We start from the raw sequence: 22,701 nt of genomic DNA, 5'->3' as shown, positions 1-22,701 counted from the left end.
ACAGAGATTCTTAGGCAATTTCGTATGCAGGATTGCAAGTCTATGACCATGCCTCTAGTCAAAAACTAGAGGAAGGTGGACGTTAGTAAAGAAGAGTGAGTAGATGCCACATTGTATAGGTAGCTCATTGGGACATTGATGTACTTTGTTAACACACGGCCTGACATATGTTTTGCAGTGAACCAATTGAGCCAGTTTATGATGGATCCTACCTGAGTTCACTGGGTTGTTGTCAAGCATGTCTTGATGTATCTCAAAGGCATCGTAGATTATGGGTTATGGTATAGATAGGTTGACTGAGTGAGGCCTGAGGGCTTCATAGATGCAGATTGGGTAGGGAGCTCCACAGGTCGGAAGAGTACTTCAGGCTGCGTCTTCAGCATTGGATCAGCAATTGTTTCCTGGTTCAGCAGGAAACAGAGATCAGTTGCACTCATTTCAGCAGAGGTCGAATACATGGTTGTCACCTTAGCAACAAGTGAAGCCATCTGGATAAGGAAGTTGCTTGTGGGTCTTTTCACGCAAGGGTTGGAGCCCAACGTGATTTACGATGACAGTCAGAGTTGCATTAAGCTCTCTGAGAATCCAGTTTTTCATGACCGCTCCAAGCACATCAAGATCAAGTACCATCATCTTAGAGACAGTGTGCAAAAAGGGATAGTAGAGCTACCATTCATTCCCACATATGAGTAGGTTGCAGATATCTTGTAGAAATTAGGTTGTAGATTTGCAACTGCTCATGAAGTTTTAATCAAAATCACAAGACACAAACCTACATTACTAGTCTGCGTACATTAATTCGCAATTTAGAACAAAAATCTCAGACATGCAAGAAGAAATAACACACACTGCAACAATTATTTTTATCTGGGGAAAGCAATTTGCTAAAAACACCAATGTTTGCTTACATTAATCAAATGAATAGAGATGCATTACAATTGCTTTGCTCAACTGAACTCACCCTGCAAGTGCACGCCCTATCTCTCTGCTCACTAAAGACCTCTGACCCAAACATAGTCAAATTTTGCCTCGGGTTGAGCTCCTATTTCCTTGCGTTGTTCCTTGAGGAATAAGCCCCTACTACTTAGGAAATTCCTCTAATTGAACTGCGCAATTCCTTAGGTTGATCATCTGACTACATGCAACACCTGTACACTCAAGAATAGTCTACAACTGATGTTACACTACCTTGGAATCTCCATCTCAACTGTGCAACTCGAATTCTCTGCATGCACTAGCTATTTTGGGTTGATTGATCAATTAACTGGATGAACACTGAGTTTGACTGAAGTCCCACTACTTAACTGACGTTCCACTAGTTCCTCCAAAAGTTGGAACTAGTTTAACTGAAAACAACTTGAAATAACTGACCTTGATTGATACAAATTAGCAATCACACATGCAGAACTAAACTCTAACTCTTCCAACTCGAATTTACTGAGTAAACTACGTGACACAAGCCATGTCACACAAGTTAACATCATCCAAGTTGTCTGTTGATGTGGAAATTCAAATTTTCTCAATTTAATCAAGGCAAGATCAAATTGAGAATTTCTCACTGCAATTTTCAACACTCCCTCTCGGCAAGAAAGGGATTATCAACCACCTTGCACCTCTGGAACTCAAGCTTCCCTCTTGACAAGGCCTTTGTCAAAATGTTAGCATCTTGTTCCTCTGTCGGAATGTACTACAACAACATTATCCATCTCTGTACAAAATCCCATAAATGGTGATAGCGGATATCTATATGCTTGGATCGATCATGAAAAAACAAGATTTTTAGAGAGCTTGATGCAACTCTGATTATCACAGTAGATCACAGTTGGATCCATCATCTGATCAAACAATCCAACAAGTATCTTTCTCATCAAGATTGCCTCACATGCTACTTTGCTGGCAGCGATGTATTCTGCTTCTGACAAGCTGAGTGCCACAAATCTTTACTTCCTACTGTACCAAGAAACAGTTGTGGACCCAACACTAAAAATTCCACCTGATGTACTCTTTCGGTATGATGGACTCCCCGCCCAATCTACATTTGTGAAGCCACACAGCTTCACTCCTCTATCCGTCTGTACCATAGTCCAAACTGGGTAGTGCCTCTGAGGTACCGTAGAACATGCTTAGTTGCCCTCCAAAATAATTTGGTTGGCCTAACCATAGCTTGGCTCAGCTAGTTGACTGCATAGCACATATTTGGTTGTGTGTTCACAAGATACATTAGTGAACCCACCAACTGTCAGTAAACAGTAGCATCCACTTCCTCACCTGAAGTGGCATCCTCTTTCCTCCAGTTGGTCGCTAGAGGTGTCTCCATGGGTTTGAAACTGTCCATGCGGAACCTCTAAAGTATCTCGTTGGCATACTTTCCCTAAGAGACAAACAGTTCCCCATCACCTTGCCATACTTCCAATCCAAGGAAGTAGTGCATGAGACCCATGTCCTTCATTTCAAACTCTCTTGCAAGGTCCTCCTTGCAAGATCTGATCAGTTGTTCATCACTAGTGAAAATCAAGTCATCAACATATAAGACAATAATCAACAATTTACCTTCTACCAAGATATGATAGAGGTTTGCATCTGCTTCACTTCTAGTGAAGCCCAAACCGATGAGATAGCTATAGATTATGGTGTACCAAGAACGGGGTGCTTGATTGAGACCATACAACACTCGTTTCAGTCTGCACACATGAGACTCCTGATCAAAAGTCTCGAAGCCTTCTGGTTGCTTGATATACACCTCCTCCTCAATAACTCCATTGAGGAATGTTGTTTTCACATCCATCTAGTGGATCTTCCACCCCATCTGTGCAGCCAGAGCAAGAATTGATTTGATGGATGAGTACCTTGCTACAGGAGCAAAGGTCTCCTCATAGTCAATCCCCTCAACTTGAGAGTACCCCTTGGCCACAAATCTGGCCTTGTACTTTTCTATGCTTCTGTCTGTTGCATGCTTTACCTTGAAGATCCATCTCGAACCCACAATTGATTTGTTTGTTGGTCTTGGGACCACTTCCCAAACATTGTTCTTTACAATGGATTCGTATTCCTCCACCATTGCATCAACCCATACAGGTTGCTCTACTGCTTCCTCGAAAGAGGATTGTTGAGTCTCTATAAGCTCAGTCATTAGAGCCACGTAGCCAGTGTATCGATTTGGTGACCTTCTCTACTTGCGCTGATTTGAAAGAGCACCCACATTCTCCATTGCGTCCTGCACAAGTCTCTCAACTTCATTAGTCCTTTTCCTGCCTTCTCTGGATGGTTCTGCTTGAGTGGCTATCTCCACTCTCCACTCCTCAACTTGTGGCAGCTCCACAACTTCTTGAGGTTCCTCCTTTGGAGCTAAAAGCTCCTCTTCTTGTGGGTACTAAAGCTCCCTATCAAGAGAGCATTGCATGGCTTTATCTTCATCAAATTTTACATCCCTTCACACAACTATCATTTTGAGGGATGGCAAGTACACATGGTAGTTGTGGGGAGTTTCTGTGTAACCCACAAATACCCCTAATTCTGCTATCAACTCTAGCTTCTTCCTTGATTATTTGGAGACATGCCAGAAAACAGAGGCTCCAAAAATCCTGAAGTACGACACATCTGGCTTTCTCCCCGAGAAAGCCTCCTCCGGTGTAATCATGCCTAGAATCTGATGAGGACTCCAGTTCTGCAAATAGACTATTGTATTGCATGCCTCAACCCACAAATGCAGAGGTAGGCCTTGAACTAAGTAACCAAATTCATTCTGGAGGGTCCACGAATCCGAATCCTTCATGTTAGACACGATTCGCTGCAAAATCGTGTCCAAAAACCATGACACGTCGAATCCCCCAGCGTGTCACGATTTTTGACATCGTGTCCTGTTTTCCAAGACTCGTTTGGCAAGTTGATAGTCCGTGTGATGAATTTGGAAGCAGTTTGTGCATTAAAGTATGTGTTCACTGTGTACCCTTGACTCTTGTTGAACGCTGCATTGAATTGAAGGTTGAATGGTGTAATTGTCTATGCAATGGAGCGTTGAATTTGGTATGACGTCTTATGCTACTTGTTGAATGCTTTTATCTGGTACGTTGGTCGTTCTGGTCATACGTATGGCGTTGTGTTAAAACAAAAAGAGTTGAAGTTTTATGTTGCATTGAAAAGGTCAGAGTCCATACATGCATCGAAGTTTCTTTTATGGCATGTGTTGAATAAACTCTTTGTGAAGGCCGTGAGGTTCATATGGTTATCCACATTCATAAGTGCATGAGATGGCATATAATAAGTTTTGAAAAGGCATGATTTATGATACATGATACATTGAATTCTTATGATGGGTATATGTAATAAGAGATTGCCTAAGTAACCGTCTATGCTTTGTATTTAAATTTGTATCATTAATTAAAATTTGTGTAAGAAATATCTAATTTTTAATATATATATATATATAGATATATATATTTAAATATATATATATATAATGAATCCTACGTGTCCTGTTCCCGGGGTCAATGTGTTCGAATCCCACACCACGAATCCCGAATCCTACGAATCCCGAATCCCCGTGTCAGGTGACTTAGGCCTTGATCATGCAACATCGCCCTTGCTACTCCCACAAAGCTACGGTTCTTTCTCTCAGCCACCCCATTATGTTGTGGGTTGTGGGGTGTTGTCAACTCTCGTTGAATGCCTTCTTTTGCACATTCATTCGACATGTACTCACCTCTATTATCACTCCTGAGAGTCTTCACCTTCTTGCCCATTTCTTTCTCAACTAATGCCTTGAATTCTACGAACTTGGAGAATGTCTCATCCTTCTTCCGCTTGAAGAAGATCCAGCACTTATGTGAGAAGTCATCAATAAAAATGAAAAGTATTTGTGTCTGGCAGTGGAGGTTGTCGAGAAAGGTCCACAGACATCAGAGTGGATCCTTTCAAGGACTGCACGTGCTTTGTTGTCCCGATCATGGAATGTGGATTTTGTGTAAGTCCCCAAGGTACCTCCTTTGCATACATCCTGCTGATCAAGTGCTCCTTTAGGGAGGCCTGTGGTTATCTGTTGCATGATCTTCAAAGTGCCATGACGCAAATGGCCAAGTCTTTTATGCCATAGTTCGCTGAAATTGCGACTTTGCACCTTCTCTGCCTTTGTCCTCAATGCAACACAATCCTCCGCATCTAGCTTGTAAAGGTTCTTCACATCAACCTCGATCTACTTCACCTGTCCCGTCGCTATGTGTCTCAAGAATGCCTTTCCTTTGCTGAAGATCACATCATAACCACGGCCTTCCAAAACTACAACAAAGACAATATTTTTCTTTAGGCCCTGAACGAACATGACATCCTTGAGCCTAAGTGGGGAGCCTGACTCCCTCTGAAAGGTGATTGTACCAATCCCGATTGCGTTATACGTTCCATCGTCTCCCATCTCAATGTGCATATGCAAATCTTTTTCTTCCAAGTCACTGAAAAAATCTTTGTTTCCCTTCATGTGGAACAATGCACCTGAGTCCAAGCACCACACACTCCCCATCACTGTGTTGGCCATGCATGCAATGAGGTTAAAGTCAAGCTCGCACTATGAAGCCAAAGCCTCACCTGCTGCTGCTCCTTAGGTTTTCTTGCTTGCCTTCTTGTGTGGACACTTCGTAGCACGGAGCCTAAATTCATGATAATGGAAGCATTTAATTTTTTACAAATCTTTCTTCTTGACCCCTTCACTGGATTCTAGTTTGGATTCGGATTTCCTCCCTTTTCCCTTCTTTGCCTTGCCAACGAATGCAAAGTTTTCTTCATCCTCACCCTTGGATGAAGTCCCATCTCTGGTATTCCGCCTTATTTCCTCCTGTACCAAATCGGACCATAAGCACTCCCAACTTGGTAGTTTCTCCCTCCCATTCACTAAATCTTGATAGTTATGCCAACTCTTGGGAAGGCCCAGAAGGGCTAGGGTTACCAAGTCTTCTTCAAGGACATTAACACTGACCCCGCCAAGTTCATCACAACACTGTGTAAACTTGCTCAGATACTGCGAAATTGTGTCATTCTTTTGCATCTTGATACTTCGAAGTTTATCCTTGAGCGCCAGCTTCCTGTGGTCACTACTATTCTCGAACAATTATGTTAGTGTTTTCCACATTGCGAACGAAGTTTCTTTTCCGTGGAGATTCGAGACAATATGATCCCGTACTCCCTCCAAGATTATTCTCCTCGTCTTGGCTACATCTTTCTTCCACTGAGCAAGGTTTTGGGCATTAGATGCTTGAGGTTTTGCAACATCTGTCTTGATGTATTCTAGCAATCCATTGTCATCCAATATTGCCTCCATGCGGTCCCTCCATGCAACAAAATTTAAGGTGCCTTCCAAGACATACTCTAGCCTTAGTCCATTGAAGGCCATCTTCTCAGCTCCGAAGAAATCCAGCTACATTGATCTTCAAATTCGAACCTCTGAGAAATAACTTAGAGAATTTCCTACTCTAATGTGAATCTAGCATTGATACCATGTAGAAATTAGGTTGTAGATTTGCAACTGCTCATGAAGTTTTAATCAAAATCACAAGACACAAACCTACACTACTACTCTACGGACATTAGTTCACAATTTAGAACAAAAATCTCAGACGTGCAACAAGTATTTTTATCTAGGGAAAGCAATCTGCTAAAAACCCCAATGCTTGCTTGCATTAATCAAATGAATAGAGAAGTATTACAATTGCTTTGCTCAACTAAGTTCACCCTATAAGTGCACAACCTATCTCTTTGCTCACTGAAGGCCTCTAACCCAGAGTTAGTCAAATTTTGCCTTGGCTTGAGCTCCTATTTCCTTGTGTTGTTCTTTGAGGAATTAGCCCCTATTATTTAGGAAATTCCTTTAATTGAATTGTGTGATTCCTTAGGTTGATCATCTAACTGCATGCAACACCTGTAAACTTCAGACTAGTCTACAACTGATGTTACATTGCCTTGGAATTTCCACCTCAACTGGGGAACTCAAATTCTCTGCATGCGCTAGATATTTTGGATTCATTGATCAAGTAATTGGATGATCACTGAGTTTAATTGAAGTCCCATTGCTTAACTGACCTTCCACTAGTTCCTCCAAAAGTTGAAACTAGTTTAACTAAAAGCAACCTGAGATAACTGAACATGATTGCTACAAATTAGCAATCACATATGCAGAACTAAACTCTAACTCTTCCAACTTGAATTTACTGAGTAAACTGGGTGACACAAGCCATGTCACACAGGTTAACATCATTCAAGTTGTCTACTGATGTGGAAATCCGAATTTTCTCAATTTAATCAAGGCAAAATCAAATTGAGAATTTCTTGCTGCAATTTTCAACATATCTTAACAAAGGCCTTAGTCAAAGGAAAGTTCATAGTTTTCAGAGATAAGTTGGGAGTTGTACAAAATCCCTTCCTCGCAAAGAGGGAGTGTTGAAAAAGTAGCGAAAGAAGGTCTTCTACCTTGTGCCTTAGCCAATAAAGAATTTGAATTGTTTTTCTCTAGCATGAATCTGAATTCATGAGATAGACTTATGATGAGTTGATTTTCAGTTCGTTGGAATGGTCATCAATATATTGCATGCGGCGTTGGAGCTTCAGTTCGTTGATGTTTTCTTCAATTTGACTACAAGATGAGGTGGCAGAGACAAGTCCAGCTAGGTCAAGTTAAGACTGCAGTGACAGGTTCATTTAAGACGAGTTAAGACTTCAGAGACAAGTGAAAAGAAGACAAGTTAAGTCCTTAGTTAACTCAGTTCACAACTAGAGGAAAACAAGGAGCAACTCGAGACAGTTAACTGAGAGCTAGTCCAATTGTAACTGAGACTTACTCCAGTTAACTGTCAAAAGAAACCCATTGCACTCGTGTGAACACAAATTCGAACTTGGCCTCCTTGCATGTATCGAAGATCTATTAAGGCAAGAGAAGCATGAAGGCACAGATTGATGAGTCTTTATTGTTGGTAGAGCGCATTGGTTGAGGAGCATAAGTTAAAAATTCGAAGCGCAGAAACCGAGCCTCGTTACAACAGGAAACAATTGTGTGTGCAGGCCGAGATCTAGAGACAGGGCCAAGAGCAGTGATCCAAGAGCAGGTCGAGAGCAAATGTAGAGTTGAAATTAATTTCTCATAGGCTATTTGTTGGCTGCAGTAGTAGCATCTGAATTTGTAAAAGAACTATTTGCTCAAAGAACAACCAATAAAAGCCCACAACAAAGAAAGCAGGTTTTCCCATTTGGGTTTCCTGGGTAAAACACTAGTGTCAAATTTATGTGTGTGCATGTGTTTTTATCTCAAATATTTTCCACCGCATGTTGAATATTAAGAAACTCTATATCTTAGTGAAAGTTAAAATTTGTTTCAGTTTTCAGTTGCCTTGATTTGTCAATAAATTCATCTAAGCAGTCACAGAGTTTCAAGAAAATTAACATAAGGTGCAATATTTTATGGTGCCCATAGGCTAAAAACACTTTGTATAAAGAATCAATGAATGACCACACTCGAGTGAATGATCTCAAGATGTGTAAATTACAAATGGGAGTTGTGTATATACTATACATACACAACTTAAGGGGTAGGGCACATTCCCCAATGAGGGGTTATGAGCCTACATTGAGTTGACTACGTTGACCTTAACCAAACCTAGAAATAGAATAACAATGATTACAATGCACACCCTTATTATAAAATATTATAGTTGATTTTATTAAGCATACCCGGGGGGGGATCAACGTTTAAACTTTAATGTGTCAATTGGTCCCTCTACAATTGGTCAAAGTTGATTCTCTCAACTCAGCCTTCATTATAAATAAGAATGAAAGGCAAATGTTTAGGCAAGTATTGTATTCATTGTACCATGGTCTCTCTCTCTTAAAGAGGATGGTGAAGGAGTCAGCTCATCCCATGAGTGCTACAGATTGTAACAGGATTCTTCTTCGTAATAAAAATAAGTTCTCTGCCTATTGTGCCACGGCATTTTCTCCTAATCAGTGAGCTTATTTTCCACATATATTTGTTCCTTTATGCATTTGTGTGTTCATTGGTTTGCGTAGGTCCAAATAGAGAAGAAAGCTTTTTCTTTCAAACCTAATGTAACTCGAGATGCAACCCAATTTCTAAGGTGGGAATTAAAAGTTTAGTTGGGCACACTAATGGACAAACATTCAGAAACTAAATGTGCTAAGGACATGTTCCTAAAGAATGAACACATAGACAAATGCTTCCAAATTTACAAAATATCAATAGTGCAAGGATTCCCAATGAAACAACACACTAGGAAAGATGTATTTCAATCAGAATAAGCAGAAAGATCATTTATTTAGTAATGGTAAGTACTAAGAACAGTTTGTTATTAATGTTCAGACTGTTCAAAGGAACGCAAATAAGGATTTCATCATTAGAATGTATGTATTTATATTTAGCATCTCCATTAACAAACCAGTCAATTGGCAGCTTTATTGTCTCATTACCATTACGAAAGCAGTCAATATCCATGTAATTTATTTTTTATGTTGGGTTATAACTTATAACTAATTTTTTGCCCATCATATACTAAACTATACTTTCAAGTTTTTTTAAATTCTCTTTGCTCTTTAGAATTGAAGCATATTGTTGATGAAGTCAGTGAAAATTACATAGGCCATAATGTCAAAGTTCAAAGAATCCCAGCTTCCCAAAACACAACCACTGCATTTTCCTGCTTTATTTCTTTGATGTCCACTGAATGAAAGGACTGTATTTCAAAGCCACCTTTTGCACTCCCACTTTGTTTTCGAATTATTATAATCATCAGTCCCATTAACCTACTTTTGTGGTCATTTGTTGGACATTAATAAAATTATCTTATCATCTTATCTATCTTATCAGAAAAGTCAACACAACTTTCTAGTTGGCTAGTACATTAGATGCTTCGATTGGTGCAAAACAAATTTCCATGTACTGATGATACAAACCTATCTCCTTGTGTATAATTATCTCACCTGTCAAAAAGGGCGGCAGGCTTGACACAAGATCAGTAGTACTATTAGTTTTGCGTCTCAAAGTATTTTCTTCCAAGACATCCTCCTTCAAATCAATACAATGTTTAATGTCTTCAGTGATGGATATTGAGTGCAATGAACTTGATTGTAGAGTAGAAGTTTGACATGGAGCTACTGAAACACAAGACAAGGAAGTGGTTATTCTTGGTGGAGGAACACGTGCAGGAGGTGGCCCCGATAACGCAGGATCAGTGGCAAGAAAGTAAATATCTCTTGATACTAAATTGACCTGCAAAATATGACAAGAAAAAGATACAATCACAGAAAAATTTGATGAATATATGATAACACATAAACTTTTCGAAATGAAATGGCTAAAGCCAATATACAAAAAAAAGCAGATACATAAAATACAAAAAGGAGGAAGTACCAAATATTGCAATACCAATTTATTATCATAATAAAAAATTTATTATCATAGATAAAACCTAGTAGAAGATATCTCTAAGAAGGTAAAGCAATCTAAGGAATGAAGAAGCTAGCATCTTTTAGATATTCAATAGTAAAGAAATTGTTTGTATCTACATGTAAATTTGTTGAGTCAGCACCCCTAACACAATACTTGTGATATAACAAACTACCTAAAGTTCTCAAAATGTTATCCCTGTATTGCCAAGTTTAATTTTCTTAGATTATATAGAAGAGGATGCATTTTCGGCTGGGCTTTAAATGGTTTCTTTGCATTTAGTATTGTGGGCATCAGTTTTTACGCTACAAATTCAACTTATTTTATAATCTTTGACAGAGCTGGGTTTGTTTGGCTTTAGCATTTTTCTACATTTCCAACCAATATTGTGTATATTTATCACCAGACCAACCATACATTCTTTTATAAGGCTTACAAATTCAAAGAATGTGATGCTGTGATTACTTGCTTCTGGATCGCATTTTAGAGGTCCCAAACTGTTTTAGGTTACAGTGTACACATATTACACCAAACTTCAAAGCCATCAATAGCGAATTGGACCAAAACAGTGTTGCATGGAAACATGGGTCTGTTGTGCACATGTCTGAAGTACTCACTATGTAGGCTGTGATTACTTCATTCTGGATCACATCTTAGAGGTCCTAAACTGTTTTAGATTACACATATTACACCAAACTTCAAAGCAATCACTAGAAAATTGGACCAAAACAATGTTGCATGGATACATGGGTATGTCATGCACATGTATGAGGTACTCACTATGTATCCCTAAAAATTGAGTACACTGGGACAGGCGTCTATAAACATATATCCATGCTTTTTTCAGTAAGGGTGAACATTTTTCTTGATCCATGGGGAGCTATAAACCCCAACTCCACATCATCACAGTAAAGCCTCTTAACACGGAGGCTTTCAAACATAGACAACTAATACAAATGATCAAGGATCCATAGCCCACCAAGGTTAGAACCTAGATTATTGTAGTGGTCATGCCCTGTTTCAAACACTAGACCACAGCCCACAGACTAATATATATCCATGTAGAAGAAAATTCCAAATTTGATATATTATTTTAAAGTTTGAACTTTATTGAAGACACAAAAACGAAATAAGTAAAAAAATTCAGCCAAAACAAAATTATCTCCATTCTCCTTTATATTATGCATAAAGTCCGAAGGGCTAAAACAAACATATTAAGTACATTATTACTGTTCAATATCTAGAATCTTTATGAATGTCAAAATGCAACAATAAAATGGAAAGAAGAATGAGGACTCAAAATAGAAAAGACGGTTATTTATCTTGACCATCTAGGTCAGGCGCCTGTTAGTGGTAACCCCCGGTAGACAAATTTTCTCCCCTTTTCTCAGCCAGCGATGTCAGCAGCCCTATGATGATCCACAGAAAGCATTACTTCATAGCTCTCCATTGATGCTCCTGTCAATGTTCTCTCCCTAGCATACTTCTTAAAGGAAAGGGGGCCATCTATCAAAAGGTACACTAACCATTTCTATAATCATATTCTTTCATTTAATGTTTGGGGCATTTTAATATGAATCATAGGTCAAGCTGGATGATTGACTGCTCTTGCTTGTACCCTTGTTCCCATACTCCACCTAGGGGAATATCCTTTGCCCCTAGTCCAATGTGACCTCCCCTGAGGCCCTTTTCTTCCACTGTTTAGGAGGGGTACTAATATGTAAGAACCTGAACTATAAGCTAATTTCTAAATAGCGGAACCTGAAAGAATGAATACAGAATTTTAAAGAAATTAATCTAATGGATACTAACCTTTCTGCTTTGCTGAAAATATGTCTACTGTGCTGCAGTTCTTGTCCAGCTGTCTGCTCTGCTGAAATTCTGCTGAAAATCTATCCGCTCTGCTGCAATTCTTGACCGGCTGTGTCACCAAAACGGCCAAAACCACCCTGCCGAACTGAGTACAACCTAGGTACTCAGTCTCAGAAAGCTTTCAGTTGAAGCAATCTGATTCCCCCGTGCCCAAAAACCTCAATATAATCAAGACTCAAATTTGATTCATAACCGTACCACAATATCCAATTTCTTCCCCCCCCGCAAAATGATTTTTCCCTTCTACTTTTAAATCGAATCGGATTTGATTTCGTGATTTTTTTATTTGAATACGTAGTTTGATTTAATAAGGTTTATTTATTTTATTATTTTATAAATTAATTATAAATTTATAATTTATAAATAATTTATATTATTATTTTATTTATAGGCGGGTCATTACATAATAGAGGCATTGATTGATATAGTGTACCCAAGGTAATCCACACTTACCACTTGCCATCTCTCCCTTATATTCACATATGTTCTTTGTGTTGATTGTCATTGGTCATTGGGACTAGTGTTTTATATCCACAGCTCTTAGTCAAGGCCCAGAAACTTTTCCCTAAGAGGTCGATGTAGTTGAACAAATGATAAAAGCATAAGACGCCACAAAAAAAAAGAAAATGAAAAATGCAAAAGATGGCTAGGACAAATAATAAGCACGTGAGCAAAAGCCTAGCATGAGCTTTACCCCCTCATTTGCCATCACGCAATTCCTAAGCATTTTATACTCTAACTAAACAAAGGAACTTATGAATGTCCCAACCCCAATGTACGATAAGTTGCTACATCTTTAAGGGATATTGGAAAACCACAAAGCAAACTGGTCACCCCGGCTATGTAATAAAGAAAGAAAATCATTGAATTAAAAAGCACACCAAAGGGGTGGAAAAAGCAGGAAGAAGAAAGGGGTAACTCACGCCTCCATGATTGCTTCCTCTTGTCATTGTTATACTCAAGATGTTGGACCTCCTTTCATTGATACCATGGTTGTGGCATCTTCCTTGAAGTCATTCCCATTACAAAACCACATTTATCTCATGCGTCTATGGATTGGTGTGTCTACCTAGGAAATATCCCTCCCCTTAGGGACTGGAAGCACCTAATAGGGCTAACTGCATGATCATCCTTAACACAAGTGTGATAACTTGCATACAAATCATTAGCTCGGTTTGTGTGAAGTATTTTTGTGCCCCTAGCATTGAATATGGTCCACCATGATCTTCAATGGTTTTTATCCCTAATGATGTTGATCCCACTTGATCTTGAGGGTATGTTTCAGTCGATTTCATACAGATATGTTGGATGTCCCTCGAGGGATGGCTTGACACCTTTGTATCTCAGTGAGGAGGATGTCTAGCCCAGCTCTGAGAGCACTTGTGACTTTGCAGCACCAACATTGCCCCTCAAGAGATGAGTGATGGACCTTAAGGAGCCTCCACATGGATGTATCGCCCTTTTTGCACCTCCAGATGGTGAAACGTTGAGCCAAAAAGCTAAGATATTAGCTTGATTGATGATATGCCTACAGGAACTAGCACACCGCCAAGTTGGCCTTAAATCTACTTCATGGGTGTTGCCTTGTTCCAGAGCCTAAATGAGGATGGAGATCACTTGAGATGCTTTGGGATGGGTAGCACACTCCCTTTTGACATTGATGTTGTGTCGCAGGGATACCACATCACCCATCCATGCCTTAGGAGGATCATGCAGGCCTTCTTGATGATGATTTCTTGGATGAGGAGATTTTGGAGATGCACCCACTCATTTTGATGATGTCACTTGGAGTGAGGAGCACTCTTGGACCCACTTTGTCGCTTTGTTTGATCAAGATGCTCATTTATGGAGGATGATGTCATGTTGGAGAGCTTTTCCTCCCACACGTGTGGAGGATTTATGACATTTTGTTGTGATTCATATATTTGTAAAAGCTATCTTTAGGTCGACTTGTGACCTATTAGCCTTGTTGAGCACTTTAAGCATACTTTTATAGGGATTTTCATTGTAAATTAAGGAAGAGTGACTTGCTTGCTCTCACATAAATAGAGGGAATGTAAAGATCCTAAATAGGAAATACAAGTGATAACAACAAATATTCTACGCGGCAAAATACAAAAAGGAAATGTTCAACAGACACCCATACAAAAATTGTAAATGGAGAACTTATGAGCCATTTTATAAATTTTCTGCAAGCCAAATACAATATTGAATAGATGATGGAATCGTGCACCTAGGCTTGTCTCAATGGACAAGCAGGACCAAACCTAGGTAGGAAAAGGGTTGAGCTGAAGGCTGCCCAGCTGCTGCACCACTTTGCACTGCGCTGCCCAGAAAACTGCTACTCTACTAAAGTTCGAATGGCTGGAATGGGTACTAAAACCGCCCAGAAAATTATATCCTTTTAACCCCGGACTCCTTGGCCAAAACCCAGAAGGGATTTTAGCTGGTTTTGAATTTGGTTTTTCGACCCCCTTGGAGCCTCACCCCAGCTATGGCTGCCAAATTCGACCTATTGGAAACTGGCTGCAAATCCACCTGCAAACTCCTCCAAAATGTTGGGTTTACCCTTGCTATCCAACTCCTAACTCCCCAAATGAACTCGTGGCCCGACCCAGCTGCTCTCCAAGCACCACGAAATTCTGTTGTGTGGCCTCTGCATTATCTCTCAGACCAGAAATGCGAATTGTTGGAATGTTGGTTCAGCTAGCTGAAAGCTCCAGCGAAAATGCTTGTCCAACGCTACCTCGGCTCCCTCACCTCTCGGCAAGCTATGTGATCCCTACTGGTCTCAAACTCCCTCTGCGTGATTCCTAGCTACCCAGAAATACACACTTCCTTCCTCTGTGCTGTTGTTGATGTGTGTCATTGCCCCAAAACTCCTGAAAAATCCTGTAGAACAGCCTCCCTAGGGTGGGCACGGATGGTCCCCAAAGTAGAGGTTGAATCTCCCGCATGAGAGACTCGTGGCTAAATAGCGAGTAGACTCGTTAAACAGCAAAGTGAACAAATGTGTGTTTGTTTGCAAATGTCAAAGATGAAAACAAAATGAGAGCTGATCTCTCTTTATAACTCCTTGGGCCCCCTTAGCCTCATGTGGGCCCCTCCATCCACCCATTCGATTTTCCCTCCAAGCATATCGAATGGCTAACTCGAACACCTATGTGGGTGGCCTCCACATTCCACTAGCAACTAAATAAAGTCGATTTGGCCCTTAAGTCCCTAAGTCGAAAGTGTGGAACCCTCTTCCTTAGTCAAAAATGTGCAAAATTGTGTAGCAGCACCCTGTTACTAATGTGTTTGAGAAGGGACATGACAGGGAAGTCATTTCCCTTTGGATCATTGTCACACACACTCATTTCTCTTCTCTTGAAAGAGTGTGTACTAGTGCTTCTTTTTCTCTTGGACGTAAAGGATAAGTAGAGTGCAAATTGTCATGGGGAGGATATTTAATGCATGGAGAAGCTATCTTATGAATTGATGAAGTGATTCTTCTTGAAAGGTCTAAGTTTAAGGTTATTTTCTTCCATTTTGCATGTAATTTTTAAAATTAGGGTTTATCTTCTACAATACTAAAAAGTGTGATATCTTTTATGAACTCTTGTTTCTATATATTTATGCAAAATGTCATTCAAGAATCCATCAAAGGAAGTTGGAACTCATTTTCATGCATCCTTTGACCTTAAATCTCCTTTGAAAGAAGTTGATAGGTTTCTAAGGGAAGTGAATTGTCTTCCACCCTTCTTCATCCAAGGTCTCCCTACCTTGACCTCAACCTAATTGACTCCATTGCCCAATTGAATAAAGGCACTAGTCTTGTGTTGATCACTCTAAATTTCTCTTTTTTTTCTTTCATGGTAGCTAGGGTCAGGGTTTGATCAAAATCTGCATTTAATAGCATTTTATGCCTAAATATTATTGTCCTTTAAGTAAAAATTGCATTTATTAATTGTTAATTTTAGGTATGTTCTATGCTTAGAGCAATTTATTTTAGTTTTCACATATCTTTCCAGATTAGCAATCACATCAACATTAGAGTAAACTACAAATAGAACATAAACATAAATCGCAGAAGACAAACCAAGACAAGAGGACACAAGATGTGGCACTAGCCAAGGACAAACCCCAATGTGGGGAAACCCTTGATCAATTCTTCTTATATGTTCTTCAATAGTTCAGCTGAGAGAGAGAGAGAGAGATAGTACATTTACAATAGAAGTCAACACTTTGACTAATCTAAATAAAAGCATAGATCATCTCTAAGAAGATGATACATGAGATCGGTTGAAGACAAGCTGCTTCAACTGATTCTCCATCGTGCTGCATCTCGTCAGCATGGTGCACCCACTCATTGAGCTGCTCTTGTCACAGAAATGCAACCAGTCATGGTTGTACCCATACATGTTGTTGTACACACTGCCTCCACTATGCAACAGTTGTACCTATACATGCTGCTGTACATATTGTCATCACTATGCTGCAATCATTACATGTTGCTGTGCATACTATCCACTAACTGTCATGCTGCATATAACTGCTGCATCTAGATGTGTAGCTCCTCAGTCTTCATTCTTCAACTGGTTCTCCAAGATGATTACACCACCACTCTGCTCCTTGCTTAGCTGACTGATCCTCAATGCAATACTTCTAACCTTTGATAATGGCATTGTCCATCTCTTATTACAGCAACATTATACAGCCCTTAGAACAGGTCTGAGGCAGCCTTTCTGGAGGACTGTTCCATCCTTTATGAGCTCTCAAACAGCTCCCTCTATCCTCAGCTTTCTAGCAAGATACACAGCCTCCTCTTCAGCCCTTCAGTCTTCCTTTATCACACAGACACCTACAGCAAACACACTGTCCATTCTTGTACCTTTAAGACACTTTCTTGCTGCGTTCTAAGGCTACCTGTGCTGCGTCTTAGGGTCTTTACATGGCTGAGTATTAGGGCTCCATTGATAGTGGCTTTAGGCTTCTTTGATTGTGAATATAGAGCTTCTTAGCACAGCAGATTTAGGGCCTCTTGGGACAGCGAATTAGGGCTACCTTTTTGCTGCATATTGGAGCTTTCTTGACAGCAAGTAGGACCACCCTTGACAACGTTCTAGTCTCCTTTAGGACTGCGGATTAGGGACTCCCTTTAGCTGTGTTTATTAGCTCTCTTTACAGCGGATTAGGACCTAAGATTAAGGCACCTTTGAACTGCGGCTAGGGCACTTTTAGGACAGCACATTAGGGCTTCTCCTTCAGTTCTGCATAGGCCTCCTTTACCGTGGCTAGATCTCCCTGTTTGGACAGTGGCTAGGCTTCCTCCTTGAGCTGTGAATATGTCTCCTTCTTGACAACGTATAGTGGTTTCTTTGAGCTGCGTATAGGTCTCTTCTAACCTGCGAATGGATCTCCTCATAAGACTGCGGCTAGGGCTCTTTAGTTGACTGCGTCTAGGGCTCTCTAAGAAGACCCTTTCCACTACGTCCTCTTTGAGAGAGGACAACCCAAACAAGTGGAGAGGAGAGATCAAGAGAGATGAGAGTGTGTTCTCAAATGATTCAAGGCACCTTTATTTATACTAAAACGTTGAGCATAAGTGGGGTATATTTGGTTGCTGGCCGACCTTGACGAGTTGTCCATAACACAAATAAATTCATATCTCCATGAATACTTATCGGAATCGGGTGATCTTTAGATCAATCCTACACCTATCGATGAGAGGGATCCAAGAAAAATATCAGCTGCCATTAATAAGATGACCCACATGGAGTTTGGCCCTAGTTGCCAATTTTAACATTAATGTTTTAAAGGAAAAATATATCATCTATTGCATGTTTTACCACCCGATTTAGGACTGCTGTCATAGGTTTATGCTGTTGTTTTGTGCATTTTCAGCCATTTAAAAACTTCTTGTTGACTTACCTCTTGCTTACCTCTATAGTAACCTTCAATCCTTTGCTGATCTTATGTTTTGTAGGCTATTTATTGGCTATTATATGGCTTTGCATGCTATAAATATGCCCATCATTGAAATCCTAACTTATAACAGCCTTTTCTTAGTTTATTGGGGTTGGTTGAGAGCATACCTGAACATTTGTAAATCTTGTATTAGCCTCCAAAGGTTTGGAAATACCTTCTTCCATAACCATTAAGCTCTTATCACACTTCAGCCTGCCTTTATTGAAGATCTTTCTAGGTGATATTGTTAGCAAGATCCTTAGAAAATCATTTGTCTTAGTAACCCTAGGTCATCTATCCTCTAGCCTTGCCAAGGAAGCCTCCCTTGTGAGGATAACATCTAGCCACAAAACAGCAATAGAAAGGCCACTGAGGTGACAATGGTGGCTGATCTCTTTGCTGTCCTAAGACCTAGGTTGCCTAGTGAGGCTTTGCACTAGGCTGCTGGATTTTGCGGTAACTGTACCCATGAACATTATCATCTACTTATCAAGGGAAGTGATCTCTCTCAAGCTTTACAATGTTTACATCATCTATGGTGGTGGATCATCATCCACAACCAACTCTGAGAAGCAATCTACACCAGACCTCTGTAAAACATATTCTTTCTCATTACATAGAAGGGCATCTATGTAGGCAAGCTCCCTATGTGACATAAGCCAGAGACTATTGTGGATGAGGACTAGGTTCTCTACTATCCTTAATGTCAAATGATTTCTCTTCATATTATGAATGGTAGTCGGAACAACCAGTCAACTCAAACTGTATTTCACAACAATATTTTCCATCTCCAACAGAAATTGTGGATGATTTTCATTATGTATGGTGGAAATGAAGAGAACTAAGTCTGTCAATAGCTAAAACTATCTTTAGTGCAAATATAAGTTTAGCTATGTCTATTTTCAACTAGTAACATCCCTCTATGACTTGCCAACTCGTTGTTGATTTCAGGTAGCATTGGATGTGCTCTAAGTCTCAAAATTTGCAAGGAGGCTTGAGCACATGCATTCCACAATACCCATAAATCATTTTGGGAAATTCCACCCGGGGACAGTTTTATTAAAATAATTAATTATTTTTAATGGGTCCCTAATTCTAAACTTAGGAAATTAAAATAATTAAAGGATGTTAGTCTAACTGTGGGTGAAACTTCTAGAAGAAGACGAAGATCGAGTCCAAATGATCTAAGCCATTGATTAGAATCTAATCTGGGTCATTGGCTCTCAACCGGAGGATTATATGGACTTTGATGGGCATTTGGAAAACACACCAAGCAGATACTCAGTGACACGCGTCAGATCAATTTTCTCACTAGTCGAAGTTTGACAAGAGGAAATCGATTTAGAGGGAGAGTTGCAGGTGAGAAGGAGAGAAAGGGTACAACATCAGTCGGTAGTGCAGGATCAGAAGACGCATGGCAGAGAAAGGGCAGTGCAGAGGCTATGACGTAAAGGGATAGCGCAGAGGCTGATGCTGGGACTGCGCAGCCCCCACAAAAAAGCTGACGCGGAGGGGGCAGCAAGTCCTCTCCTGGATCATAATCTTGCTGGGAAATGTGAGAGAATTGTCAGTAAATTTCTCACAGAGATTCCTCTTCTATTCTACTGGTTGTATCTTGTACATGAGATTTTTGCTAAAAATTAATGAAGAAACCCTCATCTACTGCATCGGTTTTCTTGCATTGGGTTTTTCCGAGGACAATTGTCCAAAAATAATTGTCATTGTGATTATACTTGTGCTAGTATTTTTCCTTGCATTTGCTTTCCGCATTATTTTAATTGTGAACGCTGCAATAGAATTTATTTCGATATTTGTCGTAGAAACTCTGTGAATAACTTATTTCTGAATTAATAAGTAGAAGAAATAATATCAGTCACTACAGTTGGATTTCTATTTAGAAATTTTCACATGGTATCAGAGCTGAGTTAAGCAGAAGTGCAAACCGGAAGAGCCAGTGTTGAAGAGAAGGAGGGAGTTTGAAATTATTGCATAGGCAAAAAGTCGAATCCCCAGAGGAATTACGCAGTCCAGTCTAGGAGGGGCAAATTTTTCATAAAAAAATCTCTCCCTGAGTGAGTCGACAAAAAGGAAGATTTCTAAGTTGAAATTGCCAGTGACAAAGGAAGCAACACATAAGCTTCAGCGCATAGCAGTCTTCAAGTGAAGACGCAGACATTTCTGCAGCAGTTGCTGGGGCAGAAAAGCATCGTAGATAGATAGGAAAATATCACAAAGAATGATGGAAAATCAAGATGTCTCTGGACTATCTTCTAGAATAGAAGAAGAATTCGCATGTTTGTCAAGTTCAACATCAACAGATGTTTGGAACATTGATAGCGGAGCTTCATCTCATATGACTAGAGTACAAGAATATTTCTCGAGCTATCAAGAAGAGCAAATGGACTTCCAGATTACTATGGGAAACAGAACGAAGTGTACTCTAGTAAGGAGAGGCACCATAGCATTTCAGACGGAAGCAGAAACCAACATTCGAGCCACTAATGTTCTGCATGTGCCCAGGTTAGGAATGAATCTGATTTCAGTGTCCCAGTTACAGGACAAGGGATATGATGTATACTTCATTGGAAAGAAAGTATATGTCAAACATGCAAGCTGGAAGAAGAAGAGACAAATTGGAGCTCGAAGCAACAGACTGTATAGGTTGCAACTCAAGTCTCCAATGGCACTAATAGGCAGCAATCTTAATGGAGAAAAGGAACTGAATGAGCTATGCAACAAGCGAATGGAACACTTACACCATGGAGCACTGAGGATGCTCAAAGAAACTATTACAGGAGTTCAAGTCCTTAGTACTGAACATGATGATATATGTAGAGGATGCATACTATGGAAGTATGTTGAAGCAGCGTTTTGTAGGAGTAAAAACAGAGTGGAGGGTGTATTGGGATTGATACACTCAAATATCTGTGGTCCAATGTCCACAAGAGCTCTTAGTGGTAGCGAATACTTCGTCACCTTTATTGATGATCACTTTAGAAAAACCTAGATCTATCTCTTAAAGACCAAGGATGAGGTTTTGATCGATTCAAAGAGTTTAAGGCTCTCATTGAGAATATGACAGGGAAAAGTGTTAAAATTTGGGTACCAGAGGACAAGTGGTTCCCTAAGACTTTGATCTTTGGCCTAGGGAAAAGTGTCCAAATTTTTTTTTTACTTTTCTCCTAAAGCGACTTTATAAGTGGTAAAGTCAATTTAATTTAAAAGTGACTTTATAAGTGGTAAAGTTACATTCTAATTTAAAAGTGACTTTATAAGTGGTAAAGTTACGTTCTAATTTAAAGGTGACTTTATTAAAGTCAATGAAGAATTAGAAAGTGAAAAAGTGACTATGGAAATAAAAGACTAAGTGGGTCTTTATTTAAGTGGGTGAGTTAAAAAATAAGAGAGTGAGAATTAAATGCACATTTATTCTCATCCCTAGATCTAAATAAATCTCAGTCATTAGATCTTAGAGTAACCCAAAAGGTCATTTAGAGAATAAAAAGAGAAAAGAAAAGGAAAAAATCAATTCATTCTTTCATGAGCATTTGAGAGAAAGAGAAGAGAGAGCAAGGAGAAAATTTATGAGCAATGAGGAAGTGAAGGAGAGCAGAAAGAATACATTTCAGCAAATCTGGACAGCAGCGTTTATTGGCACGCATCCCAAGGCAAAATTGTACAGCAAGAGAAAGGCACAGAAATCGAGAAAGAGGGACAGCACAAAAACTGAGGAAGAAGGATAACAGCAAGGGCATGAATTTTGAGGCAGATTTGGGCACGAACTTTGAGGCAGTCGTACTGCTGAAATTCATAACAGCAAGTTTTGGGCACATTTTTCGAGGCAGGTCATACAACATTTAATGTTGTTTTATTGCTGTAAAAAACTCTGTTTTGGCTGTTTGTTGATTGGCACAATTTTCGAGGTGGAGTTCAAGCACGAAAATCGAGATAAGTTGTAATTTGTGGTTTCTAGAATTTTTACTGTGTATTTCAGTCAGTGTTGATAATATCGCCGAGATATCGGCGATATTCAGAAATATCGCGATATTTTCGGCGAGCTGATATATCGCCGACAAAATATCGCGATATTTTCGGCTTTTGAAAATATCGCGCGATTTCCGAAATATCGCCGATATTTCGGAAAATATTGCGCGACAATCGAAAATATCGCTCGGTGACTGTAAAAAATTTCTGCACTGCCTATAAAAATCCAATTTTGTTTTTTTTTTTCATATCATTTTCATTTTTTATTGCTGGAGAAGGAAGGGGAGAGCTATGTGGTTGCTGCCAAGGAGGGTTTGAGCGTTCTAGGCCCTAGTATTGATATGCTATTCATGGTAATGTTAAATTCTTAAAGTAAAAGTGACAATCTCCTTAATATTCATTTTCATCCTTTTACTTAAATTTTTAACATTACCATGAAATGACTCGGGATGTTTGAGAGTGGT

The 22,701-nt window shown here is 39.6% G+C and overlaps 1 protein-coding gene across 2 annotated transcripts in view; it reads right to left on the bottom strand.

The window, feature by feature from the left end:
- Nucleotides 1–22,701, bottom strand: part of LOC149152298 (protein unc-13 homolog) — a 535,466-nt gene that overhangs the window by 467,666 nt on the left and 45,099 nt on the right. For both annotated transcript variants that reach the window (XM_089438315.1, XM_089438316.1), the window contains one exon: nt 9,967–10,255. In XM_089438315.1, coding sequence (XP_089294441.1) covers nt 9,967–10,255 — 289 coding nt within the window. The remainder of the gene's footprint in view (nt 1–9,966; nt 10,256–22,701) is intronic.

The sequence above is a fragment of the Pinus tabuliformis genome, chromosome 9, assembly GCF_031772625.1.
Source record: "Pinus tabuliformis cultivar Carrire ecotype Pingquan chromosome 9, CPIR1, whole genome shotgun sequence".
Classification (NCBI taxonomy): Eukaryota; Viridiplantae; Streptophyta; class Pinopsida; order Pinales; family Pinaceae; genus Pinus; species Pinus tabuliformis.
This window is presented reverse-complemented; position numbering and strand designations above follow the sequence as displayed.